This window comes from Plectropomus leopardus, chromosome 5 (assembly GCF_008729295.1).
Source record: "Plectropomus leopardus isolate mb chromosome 5, YSFRI_Pleo_2.0, whole genome shotgun sequence".
Taxonomy (NCBI): domain Eukaryota; kingdom Metazoa; phylum Chordata; class Actinopteri; order Perciformes; family Serranidae; genus Plectropomus; species Plectropomus leopardus.
Window position 1 is genome coordinate 28316541 of NC_056467.1, and position 17334 is coordinate 28333874.

The following is a 17334-nucleotide window of genomic DNA, read 5'->3' on the forward strand; positions in this document are numbered from 1 at the left end:
GAAATGCAAACACATTATTTCTGATAGTGTTTGATAAAAGTTGTCAGCACAGACAGAGTGCTACACATGGTGAGATGTTGATGTTTTTGAGCATACGGTAGTTAAACTGTCGTGGAGCTGGATTACCTGCCATTATCACCACCCTCTCACAGTGAAGCAGAGGTGGAGGCTGTAACTTGACCTTGCCTCTTAATGGCTGTGGTGACAATGGTGCCCCGTCCCACTGGCCCCGTCGCCCCTCTGTTGTGTCTATTTATAATGTCCAGACACAGTGCAGAGGTTATTAAGGGGGTGCTGGCAAACAAAAGGTGACAGGCACAGAGAAGCAAAGGGTGAGACATTTTACTGTTATTGTTCCACTTGTTCACTTTTTATTTACTCACATGCAGATTTTTTTTCAAATAGTATTCTTGTTAAAGTGAATGTCTTCTTTGCATTAATTATATTGTATGTAATCTAATGTATATTTTAAAATTCATGATTAACCCTTTAGAACATGAGCAAATTCGGTTGATGTCTTGGAGAGAACAAAAACATAGGGAGAAAGTGATGAGCAAGTTAATGAGAAATGATGAAAAAAATTGTTGTTAAATTAGTAACAAAAAAACTGATAAAAGAAGATAGCAAAAACAAAAAGTGAAAAAACAAAAACAAAGAAAGTGATGACCTGAAAAAGTGCTTAAAAATAACATTTTAGGACATAATTTTGAATTTGTGATTATGATCATTTCAAATACAGGGTTTTTTCCCTGTCTTTTTGAAAACACTAATTTAATCTTATTTCATTTCATTCTAGAAATAATTATTAGAAATCTACAAAATTTTGCAATTTCCTTGACATTTCTTGACATGTTGCTCATTGCCCTTTTCCCCGTGTTTTCAGAAAAGAAATTTGTTTGGATCTGAAGGTTTAAATTACTGTTAAAAAGGTGTCCAAATGCCAGACAAGAAAAGTAATGCTGATCTAGGTTTCAAAGGGTTAAAATTCAATTAATGATGCATTTAAAGTCTGAATGTCAAACCATCTTCTTTATGTTAGTGTTCAAAATGAGTTAGACTTGTACATGATCTGTATCTTTCTTGGAAGCAGCGTATGTGCAACACAGAAATGCAAACTTGAAATATTTCATCTTATCCTCCAACAGTGTTTCTGGCTCCTCAGATTATCATTTTGTTCATAATGGTAAGTGCATTTATTTTCACTGTTTCTCATCAGAATTAAAGATGTAAAACTAAATAAATCTGATTCTCACATTAGTAGAAAATCATATTTTAGCTTTTAATTTGCCCCTTTTTGGATATTTCCTGTTATTTCTCTCTTAAGGTGAAGAACAGAAAGACACCTTTCGGCCACCATGATCATTGTGTTACGTGTTACAATGCCCACTGTCAAGTCCCAGTGCAGATCTCAGTCTCATGCATGCTCATCAAGTGTCATAAAAACTGCGGCGCCACCTTTCATATGTGCAAACAAGAGGAGCACCAGCTTCTGTGTCCAAATGAGACTGTCCCCTGTCTCAATGTCATCTATGGCTGTCCTCTCACGATGCTGCGCCACAAGCTGGCCAAACACCTGGAGGTCTGTCCTGCCAGCGTGGTCTGCTGCTCTCAGGAGTGGAACCGTTGGCCTGTTTCAGAAACAGATCTCACCTTCTACAAAAATATTTCAGACAGCACTCAAACTGAGCTAAACCTCGATGTTGCCATGGCACTCCGGGACCAAGAGCTACTTTTTCAATCCATCAAAATGAAGAACATTTTTCCCGAGTTGATGGAGGAGGATGTTTCTGCCGGGGTCAAGAGTCACACACATGAAGCAACCGGTTCTGTAGATTGTGGTGAATTTACAGAAAATGGCTGCACAAGGATGGAAACAGAGCTGAGCCAGGAGGAGAGGGATGCTCTGGCAATGAGCCAGGACGTGGATGGTATTCAGAGGTACAGCTCCTGGGAGAAAATATTCAACAAGGAGATGGAGGGATGCAAGCAAACTGTCAAAATCCTGAATAAGAACGAGGAAAAGGGAAAGACAAGAGTAGAGCGAGAGTCATCAAACCTTCGAGGGGAGACACCCAGGAGCCAAGACAGCGCTGCTGCCGATCCAAGCGCGAATGGTGCAACTGGCCTGGCGCCATGGCAAGACGGGGTCCTCGAGAGGTTAGGCAGGGAAGTCAACATTGCTGAGTATAACATGTATCTGACACACAATGGGGCAATGTTGATTGACTTTGGGCAACTTGCTGCTTGCACACCAAGAGAGAAGGATTTTGTTTATGGAAATTTGGAGCCAATCGAGGTGAAAACTGTCCGCACATTTAACGTTCCTACGAGTTATCGAGCAAAACGTAGATATCTGAAAGACCAGGCGCTAAAGGTCAAGACCTACCACCAGAGTGTTGACACTGCAGATCTGGGAATATCAGTAGAGAATCTTCCAAAGTGCGATGAAGTAAGCGCCACACTCCTGCACTCTCTGGAAAAGGAGCTAAAAGGACATTTAATCTCAGAGAGCGTGGGAAGAGACGGTCTATACGTAGACGAAGGGACACAGACATACAACTTTGCATCTGCTCCTTTCAAAACAGATGCATCGCTTGCGGATGTCATTGCAGACAAACATCATGGTCTTTATGTACAAGTCGAAGCCGAATCCGTCACCAGAAGACACAACAAAACAAGCTCGGCCTTCAGCTACATGTGTGGCCACTTCTTCCGCCGCGACGAATACCGCTCTCATTTCAGGAACGTGCACTCTGACATCCAGGCCTCTCTGAGTGGTTGGTTCCAACAACGCTGCCCCTTAGCATACCTTGGCTGTGCTTTCACCCAGACGAGGTTTCACCCAGCAGGTCACCGAGCTACAATCAAGTTCTGTCAAGATGTCAGCGCCTTTGTCCTCCAGCCAGACATCCCTCCGTTCCTCTGTGAAGGCGGGAAAACCTTCAGCCCTCAGAGAAACGGTGCACATAATGTGGATCCCCTGAGCAGCCTGCCCCTGGAGATCCTTCAGCACATTGCTGCTTACCTTGACAGTTTTACATTATCTCAGCTGTCCCGAGTCTCCCATCTGATGAGGGAGGTGTGTGCCACATTGCTGCAGGAGAGAGGGATGGTGTCCCTCAAGTGGGAGAAAAAGACATATTCCCATGGGGGAAGTTCCTGGAAATGTCGAAAGAAAGCAAGTATCATTAAATAGCCTTGTTTCTTTCATTAAATGTATTTTATGTATTTAATATACTGATTGAGTGCTGCCATTACATCTCATATATGATCTAAACCTTGTAAGGGAAAGTAAACACAAGGCCAAACTTCTAAATCAGTTCCCTTCTCGTATCTGGCCCCATTCTGTTTACTGTCATCAGAAAATTTCAGTCATTCATACAGCCTGACAGCTGCTGCATTGTAAACACTCTCCAGACTCACCGTGCTTCTCTCTAACAATATTACAAACTGAATCACAGCCGTGTTGGCAACAGTTAATGGGTTCCCACTGAAGTAGCCACTGGAGACGTGGAGACATTTTTCTGTGTCCTTCCTTATCATATTCCAGCTGCATGTGGGGTCAGGCACCAGGAGGAAGTGTTCAGGGAGAGATTTTTTTCTGGTGTCTGAGCAATAGTCTGGTAAAAAGGCAGCAGAACTATCATTTAGTTTTGCAAAAGGCTGATTTCATTCTACAGCAAAAAATCAAAGCTCTATAGGACGCACAATAATATATCTATTGACAACCAGTTTTAACCTGGTGGTAGCTTCCATACTGTATTTTTCATTTATTTGATAGTTGACAGCAAAGAGATTCTGGAAAAACAGCAGTCAGGGGGATTCAAACCAGGGATGCTGTGTTTACATCAGACCACTAAGCTAGATCTTAGACCCCATGGCTTAGGCTGCCAGGCCACAGGGACGCCCAGCAGGCTGGTGGTCTGAGCCTTGTGGACGCCCCCAGCTGCCTTGATTTCTGGAGATTATCTAAATCCTGTTGGGAATTATGAGCACTGTATACTGTATGAGGATGAAATTCTAAGTGATTCAGACTCATGAACACTGAGTTAAGACCATTAAATTCATTATGTTGCTGCTATCTTTCAATAAAGCGCTGACAAGTGTGCAGGATTCCTTCAAGGACCAGTGTGTAGGATTTGGAGGGATATACTAGTAAAAAAAGGATTTTGTATAAAAGTTTTCTATAGTGTTTAATCACTTGAAAAAAATTGCTGAGTTTTTGTTATCTTAGAATGAGCCGTTTATATCTAAATAGGGAGTGGGTAATCGTCCATCAAGATCACCATGTTGCACTGCTGTGTTTGTACAGTAGCCCAGAATGGAAAAACCAAATACTAGCTCTAGATAGGGCCTTCCCAACATGTTCTTATCCTGACTCGTCAAATATCGCTGCTGCTTAATCTGTACATCATGTCTACATTTCACGCACTCCTTTGTTTGTTGTTGATGTGGTTTGGACCTTGGGGGGGGGCCCTTCTATGTGGAGTTTGCATGTTCTCCCAGTGTCAGCATAGGTTTTCTACAAATTATCCGCCCTCATCCCACAGTCCAAAGATATGCAGGTCAGGTTAATCAGTGACTCCAAATCGGTTATGGGTGTGAATGTGGGCAGGAATGGTTGTTTGTCTTTTTGTGTCAGCCCTGCAATAGTCTGGCTAAATTTCTCCCAATATCAGCTGGGATAGGCTCCGGCCCCCCACGACCCTTGAGAAGATAAGCCGTCACTGCTAATGAATAAATAAATGAATGAACACTTGCAGTATCAGCCACTGTAGTTAGCAACCCCCTTCATCATGAGAGCACACATTTTTTTAATGTGAAACTGATTTTTTCAGTGTTTTTACTAGTTTAAATCACCAAGTCCATTTGTTTTCAGAAAAAGAGACTTCTGCAGATCATTTTTTTCCTGGTAAAAACCTCCCGAACAATGAGCACTAAAGGAATCCTAACCGGGAGTTAATGAATTTGGTCCCCAGGGAAGAAATAGGAAACAATACAGCAAATATTTAAACAATAAACAAACAAACAAAAATGTCATTTGATGGCTCATACACATCATTTAGGCTAATTATTAAGTCAATTATGCTATACCAATCAGTTGTTCTTTGGCTGTGTGGATAACTTTCCACCATTTATTTTTTAAAATCTGTTCATGACTTTTTCCAGATATCCTGCGGACAAACAAACAACCTCTCTGCTCTGCTGGAGGTAATAAAAGATAAATAAAGAATAAATGCACAAGTGTCTATTTTTACCTCAACTCTCTTTGAACTGCAGTGATCAGGTGACAAAGAGTGTGCTGATGATATCAGTGATGTGGAATGGCCTGAGGGCTCGCTGCCAGTAAACACAGCGCTACCATAACAAGTCAGATGTGATCATTCATGGAAACAAGATGTTGATAAGACCGAGTGGGCGACAGCTGGGTATTTGCTCCCCAATGAAGGGCATCATTTGTATATGTTTGTAATGGATGGATACGGAAATAACATCCTGACATGTGGTAAAAATACTCTTCAATTTAGATTCCACAGATATTGAAAATACATGTATCCTCATGGTCATTGGTGCAGTACAGTTGATAGATTCCCTGACAGCAGCCTCCTACACCTACTTCACCTCTGTCTCTGTGTTTCACAGGTTTGGGAGTTCAGCTCTCTCTTTTCATCTGTGGACAGATGGAGCTTCAGCAACAATCCTTCCATGTCAGATCACTTGAAAACCTGCTCCTTCTACCAGAGAGAGGAGCACACTGACCCTGTGGCTTTAGCCTGCCTGGGAGAGGTCGGAGACAGACACGGAGAAGTAAAGCATAAAAGATAATGCTCATGGTCCCAGAGCTCAGTGGGCGGACCGCAATACAAGTGATGCCGTGTTTAGAATCACTCAGGCATGACATGTATCCTCTGCATATACAGCTAGAAACAAAAGGTAATTCAGAACTGCTTGTATGCTGAAGGCTGCAGACGTACAATGAACATGTATTGAATTCAAGTACAATTTGTGTAGATTGATTTTTGATTTACTGAGCTGCCATTTCTTGTTACATCGCCAAACAGCATTTTACCTGTAGGTTAGAGAAAAAAAGAAAGAAAAAACATAAAGATTAATGTATTTATGCAGTGTTTTTAACAGTTGAATAGTGAATAAGTTAAATAACCCCACTGAGGACATTAACCCTTTAACCTGAGCAAATGGCTTGATTTCTTTCAAAAAGATGGGAAAAAGACAAAGAGCAGTTTACGAAGGACTGCCCCCCAAATTAATTTGAAAAAAAAAGTACAAGAAAATTACCTGAAAAACTGCTTAAAAATAACAATATGTCTGCAAAATAATTTTAAATTATCAACAATAATAATGATAATATCAATAATTATATTATCAATAATAATAATTTTAAGCTTTTTTAAAAAATAAACTTTTAAATCTACTAATTTCATGCAGTTTGAAGAACATTACTTGCCCATTTGCTCGTTGCCTATATCCCAGTGTTTTGAATTGATAGAGTGAAGTCAGGTCATTTGGGACAACAGGCAAAATGAGAACAACGAGGTTTTACATTTTGAGCACCTTAAATATTAGCAGCTAGTCACCAAACATGTTATTGTTTTGTTGCTATAAAAATCCTCTACATATGTTAAGCTTGCATTAGATAATATTGTTGACATGGTTTTCCCTTTTGCACTATAAGAATGTTTTATTAATTGCTTTTTAAAAACTGTATTTTTCCCTATTTAAATCCCCATGTACAATGTGCTTTGGCAATACTTTATTTTAATATGGTCATGTCAATAAAGCCTCTTTGAGTTTAAATTTTATATCTAGGATGTCAAAAATCCATTGGTCCTAGAACTTGCCAGAAAAGCTATGTGGCATGGTGATTATATGTCATTTCCTCTTTTTGATAATAAGAGTATTTCACCTAAAACAATAAGGGTGAAATTTAAAAAAAAAAAAAAAAGTTGTATTTGCATTTTGTTTACCGTTTGACTTAAATAACCAAAATATTTTCACAATACACTTAACTCTGTATGGCAAAGTCTTTTGAGTGAGTACTTAATCAGGTAAAAAAAGACAAAAAAATCAAGCTAAAATTTAACATTTTTCCAAAGTAAAATCAGTTAGTGTTTAGGCTACCAGATGCCATAAAATCATTGTTAGTGTGTTATTGTGTGCCACCTTGTCACATCATATTTTTCTCACTTTTTGAAATTTTTAAGACCTTTTTAAATACATAGTCAGGTTACATAATTGATTCAATAAATTATTTACTGAACTAAAGATAGATTTAACATTAAAAAAAGAAAAACACGAATGCCCCATATTACTTTACCAAGTGTCCCATTTTACCATGTGGTGATGAAATACCTCAAAGTCACACTTAAGTAAAAGTATATATTTTCTAGCAGAAAATGACTTGGTAGAAGTAAGAGTCACCTATTAGAATATTATTTGAGTAAAAGTCTTAAAGTATCAGATATTTACTGTACTTATGTCTCAAAACCATTTTTATTACATATTAAATGTACTTAAGTATTGAAAGTCAGAAATAGGCTACAAGTAAATGCTGGTAATAAAAAAGCAGGATGTCAGAATTTTCAGAATTATAAAGTTTATTTCTTCATAATATACACCACCTAAAAAGTGGGGTGTATATTACACTTCTTATGTCTTCGTCATAGCTAAAATGATTTAAAGAACAAAATCCAATCCCTTCTTCATTCTTCTGTCCGTCCCTTCCTAATTCTTCTATTATTTTAAAATGAGTAACTAACATGCTTATGGGAAATGTAGTAAAGAAAAATTGAAAGTTGACAGATATATAAAAAGTCAAGTTACGCATGGACTTCCAAAAATTAAGAACAGTAACAAAGTATTACACCACTGACTTTAGCTGAACAAGTCATCACAGTGAGTTAGGCTAGAGGTTCATGGTGTGTTTAAAGTTCAAAGTGTCTAATTTATTTTATTTGGCAACATATTTTCTTTATAGCAAAGACACATAACAAGATCTGGAAGCACTGAAGGTGCTCTTAAGAATTTTAGGTTGTTTTCTTGGTAATCTAAAAAAAAAAATGTCCCAAATGACCTGACCTCACCCGAAACATCTTATTTCATTCCCATGGTGAGAAGCATTATTTCAAAGAAAGGGGGGCAGCAGATGTTGCTGCTGTTGACTGTTTTCAACATGACAAGACTGACATCTGCTGGAGAGAAGCTGAAGTGCCTCGTCTGTGTGGATTGTTGACACTTCACACATAATAAAACTGGTTTGGTGTTTGAATGCCCAGCACAGTATCATATATCCTACATATCATATTTCATTATACACAGTAGGTTCACTGAGGACACTGACATTCTAATTTAGGCTGTCCGCAAGGAAAATGAGAAAAATGATCCATGTGTGTCACTGATATTATATACTGTATACTAAACATGACTTCACATTTAGTATACAGCAACATACTCTGTGGAATAAAAAAGACATTAAAAGCTAAAATTAATCATTTATTAACCACAGACTTCATACAGTAACAGAGAAGTAAAGACCAACAGTCTACACTAACTACAGATTCTCAGACACTTCAGGATTTCGTAGTTTGTTGATCACCTCAGAAAGCATTTTATTGCACAGGGCTGCATACGGATTGAGCAACACAGCCTGTTGTCGAGCAAATTCACTTCCAAGTGCAGCTGCTTTCTCAAAATCTGCTCTGGCTTCATCACTCTGGCATGCTAATCTACGTAAAAGGCCTCTTTGCACCAGCGCCTGGCAGGCAGTACGCCCTGTGCTGCCGCTCAGAGAGATGGCTCGGTCCAGGTCCCCCAGGGCTCCTGAAGGGGGAGAAGAGCTCTGTAAGGCACATACACATCTTCAAAGTTGATTTACAATCAGAAATGTCCTCGCAGTCTGGGTCTGCTGCAATATTCACTCTGAGGAATGCAGCTTCATTTGCTTTCGATGATTTTTCCACTAAATATTGTAAAGTTTGCAGTCAAATAAAAACAAAACAAAAATAATTGCATAATAATTAAAATATTATTCTGAATTGACTTTAATTTAAAAATCTGGTATTTTTCATTCATCCAAAAAGTACAGTAGTCTAAAACTAAATGGTAATCTCAATTTATGTACAAAGACATTTTCAGATGAATGCATTCCTCTGCAATACAGCAGTGATGCTTCCTTTTCACAAGTTCTGCATATTATTTGAAAGACACGTAGGTGTTTTATCAGGAATACTCAATTGTAAGCCAGCATGAACAATAGCTGGCACCAGGCTACAGACACACTGAAAAGCATCACCTTTACATAGAATCTGTAATTTTAGAAGCAGATGATGCAAGAAAAAAAAATGGTGCTGCAGTGTTGAGTGCATACTGTGATTGACTGGAAGTGATCTCCTGGGAGTGTATGTAAAAATACCACAGGAACACTCACATGTGCCAAAGACGGAAAATGATCAAAATGACAAGGGTCATGTCACAAGTGTTGGTTATAACTAGTGTTGGAGTAAAGACTACCAAAACATAGTTATGACTAGGACCAGTGTCAGTGGTGGAATGTAACTAAGTACATTTACTCAAGTACTGTACTTATGTACAATTTGGATGTATTACTTTACTTGAGTATTTTCATTTCATGCTGCTTTTTACTTCTACTTCACTATTGTACTTTTTACTCCACTACATACACCTCACAGCCTTAGGTATAGTGACCATTTAGATGCAGATTATGAATACAACAGATATTTGAACGAATGAATTGTGAAATCTTATTATGGATAGAACTAGTATGTGGAATTAGGTTCCCCTTTATCAGCATTACTGCTTCTTGAATGCATCACTAATTATTTTCCATTAATATAACATATTATTCTGAAATGGGCCATTCAACATAATAAGTGCGATTACATGGAAATGAATAGCCTGTTTATGATTGAGGTTTGTTAGCTATGCTAGTTCTCTGAAAGGCTCCAGGATATATACTGGGTTATTCATGTCCATGTATCTGCACTCAATGAGCACTTTTGCATTTAGTACTTTAAGTATATTTCGATGCCAATACTTATGTACTTTTACTTTAGTTACATTTCAAATACAGGACTTTCACTTGTAAAAGTATTTTTACATTTTGGTATTGCTGCTTTTACTTAAGTAAAAGATGTCAGTACTTGTTCCACTACTGACCTGAGTGTATCAACACTGAGACAAGACCTTGAGGTGTTCAGACCGAGTCAAGACCAAGATCAGACCAGCGTGACGCTCAAGCTGCATGACTCATTTACAGTAATATGTGAAACATGAAAACCACAGGCACTCCTCAAATTGCTCAGAAACATCTACATTCTCATAAAAACACCCACACAAAAAAATAAAAGAAGATCCCTCGTTTACTCTTTTATGGCCATGCTCTGTATTTCTCTGTGTATGTGTATTAGTGTAAACAGAAGAGGGGAATTTTATGTATTGGAATTTTTTTTTGTTTTTAATATGCAAACCAATACAAACACTAAGGAGATGAAATCAATGTTACCATCTCTGTTTTCTTTGTTCAAGACCGCAACAAGACCAAGTACAAATATGGTCTAGTCCAATATGATCTTGATTACTACAAAACTGGTTACAACCCCTGACTTTTGTCATTTGTCATAATACACTGCATCTACAAAATACAGGAGACACTTTATTTCCTTTAAGCACAGGTAATTCTTATACCTTTAGACTCTAGGCCTTCAACAGGGGGTCTGTGACCCCAAGTGGGTCCTCAGAGGTCTGCCAGAGTGTGTTTGGTAATTTAAGTTTAATTTCAATAATTTTATTTATTAATATTTTTTATTTTTGTTTGTTTTTGGAAAAAAAAGGTCAAGGCATACACATAAGAATGAATCCAAAAAATTATTTGCAAAGATAAACTAGCCTTTTCATTAAATAAACACAAACAAACAATATAAACAAAACATAATTTACAGTAGAAATAATTAATCACGGGCTAACTGTTACACATGAATTCTTGTGCAATCATGTTAATGCTAAATGAATGACTGGTACTAGTCCAGGACAATGCAATGAACTAGTAAGCTAACATTTACAAACTATTTAAACATAATGGCCATTTAGGTATATTATTATGTAAAGATATTTTCGTGAGTCCCAATGGATTGTTTTGTACGTTTTCAAGCCAAAGGATCTTAAATATGTCCAACTCAGACACAAACATAATTCTAAATCTATAAATCTGCCAATATTTATAAATTGAATGTCTCAGTATTGGATATGTGTTTATATATGTCACTTTAGGCTATCGTACATGCTATTGTGAGCCCAGTTTATAATGTACCTCAGTTTTTTAAAGGATATGTAGTTGGGGGTCCCTGCTCCATCTGTCTATCAGCTAAGGGGTACTTGACCTGAAAAACGTCAAAGACCCCTGCTTTAGACGATTTAAGTATGACTCCCTGTAATTCTTTGCATTCAGTTTATACAATCCTGCCACCCTTGTGACAGACAGCACGTAAAACAAACCTGACACGAGGCAAACTCAGAGCTTCTACAGTAACACTGTTGACAAAGTGCATCAGGTAGACAAAGCTCTGATATGATGTCATGCTGGTCTCAGAAACAGCCGTCTGATATGTCAGCACACTGCAGCGTCTGTGGAAAGGGTTATTATTGAGTTTGTGGCATGTACCTGCTGTGTTCCCCTGCAGCCGCAGGGCCTGTGCCCGGTTGTTATAGGCTGAGGCTCGCTGAGGCAAGATCTGGATTGCCTGGCTGAACAGCTGAAGTGCAGCTTGCAAATCCCCAGCCTCTGCTGCCGAGACACCCCGCATCTCCAATTCTTTCACTTGCTTCAGCAACTCTGTGTCAAAGCCACTGTCTGGCAGGAGGAGATAAACAGGTTGAAAAAGCACTCAAACTCAATTGACAGGTACCGTGGCAAGGAAAACACAGAAATGTCACCCAGAACTCAACTTGGATTAAAATGTCATGTTTTTTTTTACTCCAGAAATGGAATGCGTTCAAATAAATTCAATATGCTATGAAATGATAAACATAAAAAGCTGTGACATGATATGCAGTGACATATCAAGTCAGAAGCTCACGCTCACCATCATCAATTAATTCCTCCTCTTGGTTCAGGCCGGGGATGTCTCCAAAGGGGGTGGTGGGGTTGAATATAGCCTGGAGTACAGCTCTGTCATGTGCTGTGGCCATCTTACCGTTGTCTGTAGAAAAAGCAGAGAAGGAAATCATGACTCCTAAATTACAGCTGGGTGGAGAATTTGTCTTTCCTTAACTTCAGCCATTTCCACCAGCCAATCAGAGGAGGGGGCGGAAGCAGAGGTGGACTTTGAGTTTTGCCTGCACTGAGGACATCTGCATTTGGTTAACTCAAAAATGCAGGCCAGGCTACAAACACCAAGCTGCACTGAGCTGCACAGCTGCTGTTGTAATGGCAGATAGAGAAATGTTCTCAGATTTATTAAATCTGATGGTTTCTGCTCTGTGCAAAGTGCCAAAGTCCCAAATGAAAGATACTCCATAGCCATTGGTCATAGACTATTGGAGTTTCCCCACTGGCTGTTACTTTTTCATTTAAAAAAAAAAAAGGAAAAAAAAGTGACACAGTCTTTCTGCTAGTGTCACTACTGGAAATAATAAATAAATAAATTAAAAATACATGAATATAGTCAGACAAATTATGTATCTTAAATTAATGTGGTTGCAGGAGTGCAGCAGTTAGGCTGTGGCTATGAGCCACGCTCTCACTTTAGTCAGTGAGAGATGGTAATAATTCCACACCCAGCAAACAAAAGAAAACATTTATATAACATTTTAGAAGTGTTAGCCAATCAGTAGTGAAGTGCATGCAAACCAAATTCTGGTAGATCTTGACTTATTTTTTATTTAACAATTGCTTTGGCAATGTAAACACATTTCCCATGCCAATACAGTCCCTTTGAATTGAACCAAACTTGCGGTGTTCAAAGGCAGCATGCCTGCATGAAACAAGAGGCTGTTCAATGCAACAATGTTTCTGTTTAAATAAATATTTTACTTATCAGGGCTGAATGCCTTCATGTTGGAAGAATCAGAAAAATAAGTTTCCGACAGGGCAAATTCACATAAACAACCCTCCAGTTGGAGCAACAACATGAAAAGTCAGGGAAATTTTTGGCACAAGAGTTGGTGAGTTGATGTCACTTTGGCAAAAACATGGAGAAAAAAGGAAAATGTTTGGTTGATAGGCCTTGTAATAAACACTTTATTAATTCACATACTGTATATCATTATTGCACCAATATGTAACTTGTAATATGGTTTAGGTTGTAGCTGTGAGTTGCTATACATGTAGAGTGACCTAGATTAGACTGAAAAGTTATTTTTTTAAGCATATGTCAGATAACACATCATTTTAGTAGTTTTAGGGGATGCAGACCTACTGGTGCAGCAATAAGTCAAATCACAGAATAATAGTGCTAACAACTTTATTTATGAAACACCTTTAAAAACAGAGTTTACAAAGTGCTGTGACAAGCAAAGCAAAAGGAGAAACAGGAAGGCAAAATAGCAACAGAGAGCTTAAAAGTCTTACCAGAACTTAAGCAAGACAAAACTAAGTTAGAGTGAGAATATAGCTGAAACAAACAGAGAAAAAAATAAATAAGTAAATAAAATAAAATTAAATGAATTAAAATTCAAAATACAAAATGCAAGGCACAATATGTCGGTTAAAAAAATAATAAAATAACATAAAACAGTAAAAGCAATAAAACAACAAAATTTCAAAAGGAATAAAATAAAAGATAATTAAAAAAGACACTACGACTTGTAATTGAAAAATGTAATTAAAGCTTCAAACTGTTATTAGTGTCCCTTTTTGTTTCCACATTATGATTTAAAAATCATAACACAACCAACGTCGGAAGACCGACTTACCAACACGGAAAGTGGGACCATCACGAGGAGCACGTGAATGCAGCATTTACCAGAATTCACCTGCACCTGCACTGCGTGGGGCACGTGACGTTGACGTGAAATCTCCGGAATCGGCGCCGCTGCTGAGAAGTTTGTGCTTACTTTGCTTGGTACATGTGTTAAATGTTTGTCCAGCGAACAGCCGGTTTAACACAAAATGTATGTATGTTAATGAGGTTCTTGAAGTAACTTTAATACTATGCTCCTGCACCACAGCCAGGTGGAAGTCAACTTGTCTGATACGCCTAATTTACTGTATTTGGTCTGTGAAACAAGTGTGACAGAGGCAAGTGTAGCAGTACAAGTCACAGACGAGCAACGATGCTAACAGTAGCAGGCTGTTCGCTTGACAATGCTACAAAACAGCAGCTTTTTCATGGTACTGCGTCGGGAGGGATCTGAGGGACGTTTGGCTACTTCATGTAAGTATTTCCATCTCATGTTACTTTATCCTTCTGTTTTACTACAATTCAAAGGGAAATACTTTAAAACTTCAATTAATAACCTGGGCTATTATTTGTTTAAATCACTGAACTCAGCAGGCTTATATGTGGGACAGGCTTTTGATTCCTTCCACACAAAACTGTTGCTAGGCAAAGATGGGAAATACATTTATTTAACCCTTTGAAACCTAGACAAATTAGCTTAAAAAACAAAAACAAAAAACATGTTAAGAAGGTAATGAGCAACAAAAGAAGAGATGACCCAGAAGTTAGCAAGAAGGGGGGCTGTCAGCTGTGCAGGAGCTTGTGTAACTTCATAAATGAGTGGAATATGTGCTTATAAATATGAAAATACAGCACTCATATCAGCAGGCAACGATAAGGCTGGACTATTTTGATGCAGAAAGAATGTACTGGTTATAATTATTTCTGTTAGAGAAAAGTTATAGTGTTATTCAAATTGCACTGATTTTACTGTAAGATGTTTTGTTGGACTGCTAGATTTGAGGTTGTTTCTGTAACAAAGAGTAAATGTTTTTATTAATGGCTTGAATTTTACATTGTTTTATTTTTTTTGTTGTTGGATTGCTAAATGTAGATTGCTCTACATTCCTTTTACTTGATTGGAACAAGCTCTGGCATGAATTTTATTTTGGAGAGACTTTATATCAAACTGTAAAACACATTACAAGTTAAGACTGGGCTGTTTTTTGTTGGGGAATAATGCCCTGCAGTGTATGACAAGTTTTAAAATTTTATTTTGAGTACATTCATTGTTATATTAATCGAGAAATACAGAAATAATATTTAAATCAAGAAAAAAAATCAGTAGATTAATCAAAATCAATAGATTAAGTAGGGCTGCACCGAATGATGATTTTTTTATCGATTAATCGATAAAAAAATAATCATTAGGTGCAGCACTTCTCGGCAAACAACTTCAAACACTCAGTCAAGGTGAAGATGTTTGGAGACAAAAGGAGGAAGTCCTTATCCAGATCTTTATTTACAAAGTGGGAGATGAACCAGAGAGTAAAACTACTCAACAGTATATACTTGTATGATTCTACAGTGTTTACAAACCTAATAACTGATGCTTTAGGAACAAAAACCAAAAACCCAACTATAAATAATGCTGGACGCTACGAGGGATCCTTATTCTGCATTGCATGTCTTTCATACTGTATGTCAAGTACATTTTGCTAATATTCCACACTTTTATTTTTGAATGCATGACTTTGACAAATAATGGAGTATTTTAAAGTGTGTTTTTTCTTTTTTTCTTTTTGGTGTTTTATTTGAATTTAATAATGAAAGAAACCTTGTCAGGCCTGGTCAGGAAACCAGAAGAACAGGGTGAACAAGAGTTTACAGACAGTTTGCAGGGAAGCTACATTCAATGAAGCAACTCATCAGTTTCATCCTGCATTGTTTCACATTCTTAACAATGTGGAATCATTACACAGCAACCTTTAAGAAGCAGCTGTTCACTGCAGCCTTTCAGAATAAGGCTGTCAGATATGTGGGACACTGGTCTAGGAGGAACACTGTTGCTGTTGCTGTTGCATTGCCTCCTCCATAACAATCAAACAAGAGAATTGCTCATGTACTCACCACAGCCAGGTTTGATACTTTGCATCAGAATATAACAGTTTTAAAACTGGTTTCTGTTTTAGGAGACATCCAGGTGAAATGTCATGGCTCACAATCCTGCATACTGCTGTCACTGCTGACCTCAAGGTTGCTGCACATAAATGACTTGATACAGAAGAAGCTCCTCTAAAGGTAAGACACATACAGTATTCAGTATGTGAATACTGTATGTGTATTCTATGCTGTGTGATACAGTTTGGTGATTGGATTTATCCCTCTGGCTGTAAGTTGGATATCACTGGCCTATGTTGTTAGATGCTATGAGGAGAGTGGTATTGTTCAAGATGCTGTGATAGTGGTGTGCTGTTGTCTTCTTTTGCATTTGATTCGATTGTCACTACATGTTCTACTGCAGACATTTTGCGTCCATTACAGCCTATACTGTAATTTGTTTTTGACACAAAGTAAATATATCAGACAAAATAGTAGTAAAGAGACACATTTTAGAACTCAGAGTTGGATAGAGATATGAGATATTATTGCTGTGTACAGTGAACATTTTTCTCTGATCTGTCCTCTCCCCATGAAATACTAGAAAGCTTGATCTCTCCAGTTAAAAAAAAAAATCTAGTAAAACAGTAAAAAAGGAGGATAAATCCCTTTGGCTAAACTGCTCACATCTCATTCTGTGAGGAGTAGTCATTGCTTTGATTGAAGATGTCACAAGCCAGAACAGTTGGGTACCTCAGATGTAAACTGTACAGTAGTGTTTTCATAGTACACACAGCAAATCTCTGGTATAAGCAACAGTATTTTGACAGTATACACAGTTAATCTTTGCTTTTATTACAATGCACAGACGATCGGTGCAGTTCATGTCTAGATTCATGTAAAGACACAGCTTGTGGTACTGTGGTATGTGTTTTGTGTTCACACCGTAGTTACAATCTTGTGATAATCCGGACCTGCTTTGGTTTAAAGTTTACAATTATAAAATGGCAAATGGCTCAAAAATTGAATAAATATTCTAAAAAGAGAGATGACAGGAAAAGCATCACTGAATTGGGAGAAAATCAGTGCATAGAAAAAATAATAAATTACAGTGAAATGAAGCACATTGGCTCTTTAGGGATCTTCAGACACAGGTATGGAGGCAGAAAATAAATGTTTCTAAAAGAGGTGGTGTTGTATGTAACAAACGGCAGATAACAACGCCAAAAGGGAGGAACACCCAACAGCCAGAGGAAGTGATAAAACCCCAGGTTTGGTTGATCAAAACAGTGTGACTGAACATGGGAACACTGCATCTCAT

At 37.9% G+C, this 17334-nt stretch overlaps 2 protein-coding genes across 2 annotated transcripts; one reads left to right on the forward strand and one right to left on the reverse strand.

The window, feature by feature from the left end:
• Positions 1-288: 288 nt before the first annotated feature.
• On the forward strand, positions 289-6324 carry LOC121943607 (F-box only protein 40). Its single transcript, XM_042487169.1, has 4 exons — positions 289-332; positions 1146-1183; positions 1325-3178; positions 5644-6324. Exons 2-4 carry the CDS (start codon positions 1181-1183, stop codon positions 5824-5826), a joined length of 2040 nt encoding a protein of 679 aa, XP_042343103.1. The 5' UTR covers positions 289-332; positions 1146-1180; the 3' UTR covers positions 5827-6324.
• Positions 6325-7598: 1274 nt separating this feature from the next.
• ttc36 (tetratricopeptide repeat domain 36) lies at positions 7599-12314 on the reverse strand. The gene is made up of 3 exons (XM_042487180.1): positions 12117-12314; positions 11696-11884; positions 7599-8838 (listed from the first exon to the last, which is right to left on the reverse strand). Exons 1-3 carry the CDS (start codon positions 12259-12261, stop codon positions 8570-8572), a joined length of 603 nt encoding a protein of 200 aa, XP_042343114.1. The 5' UTR covers positions 12262-12314; the 3' UTR covers positions 7599-8569.
• Positions 12315-17334: the final 5020 nt, after the last annotated feature.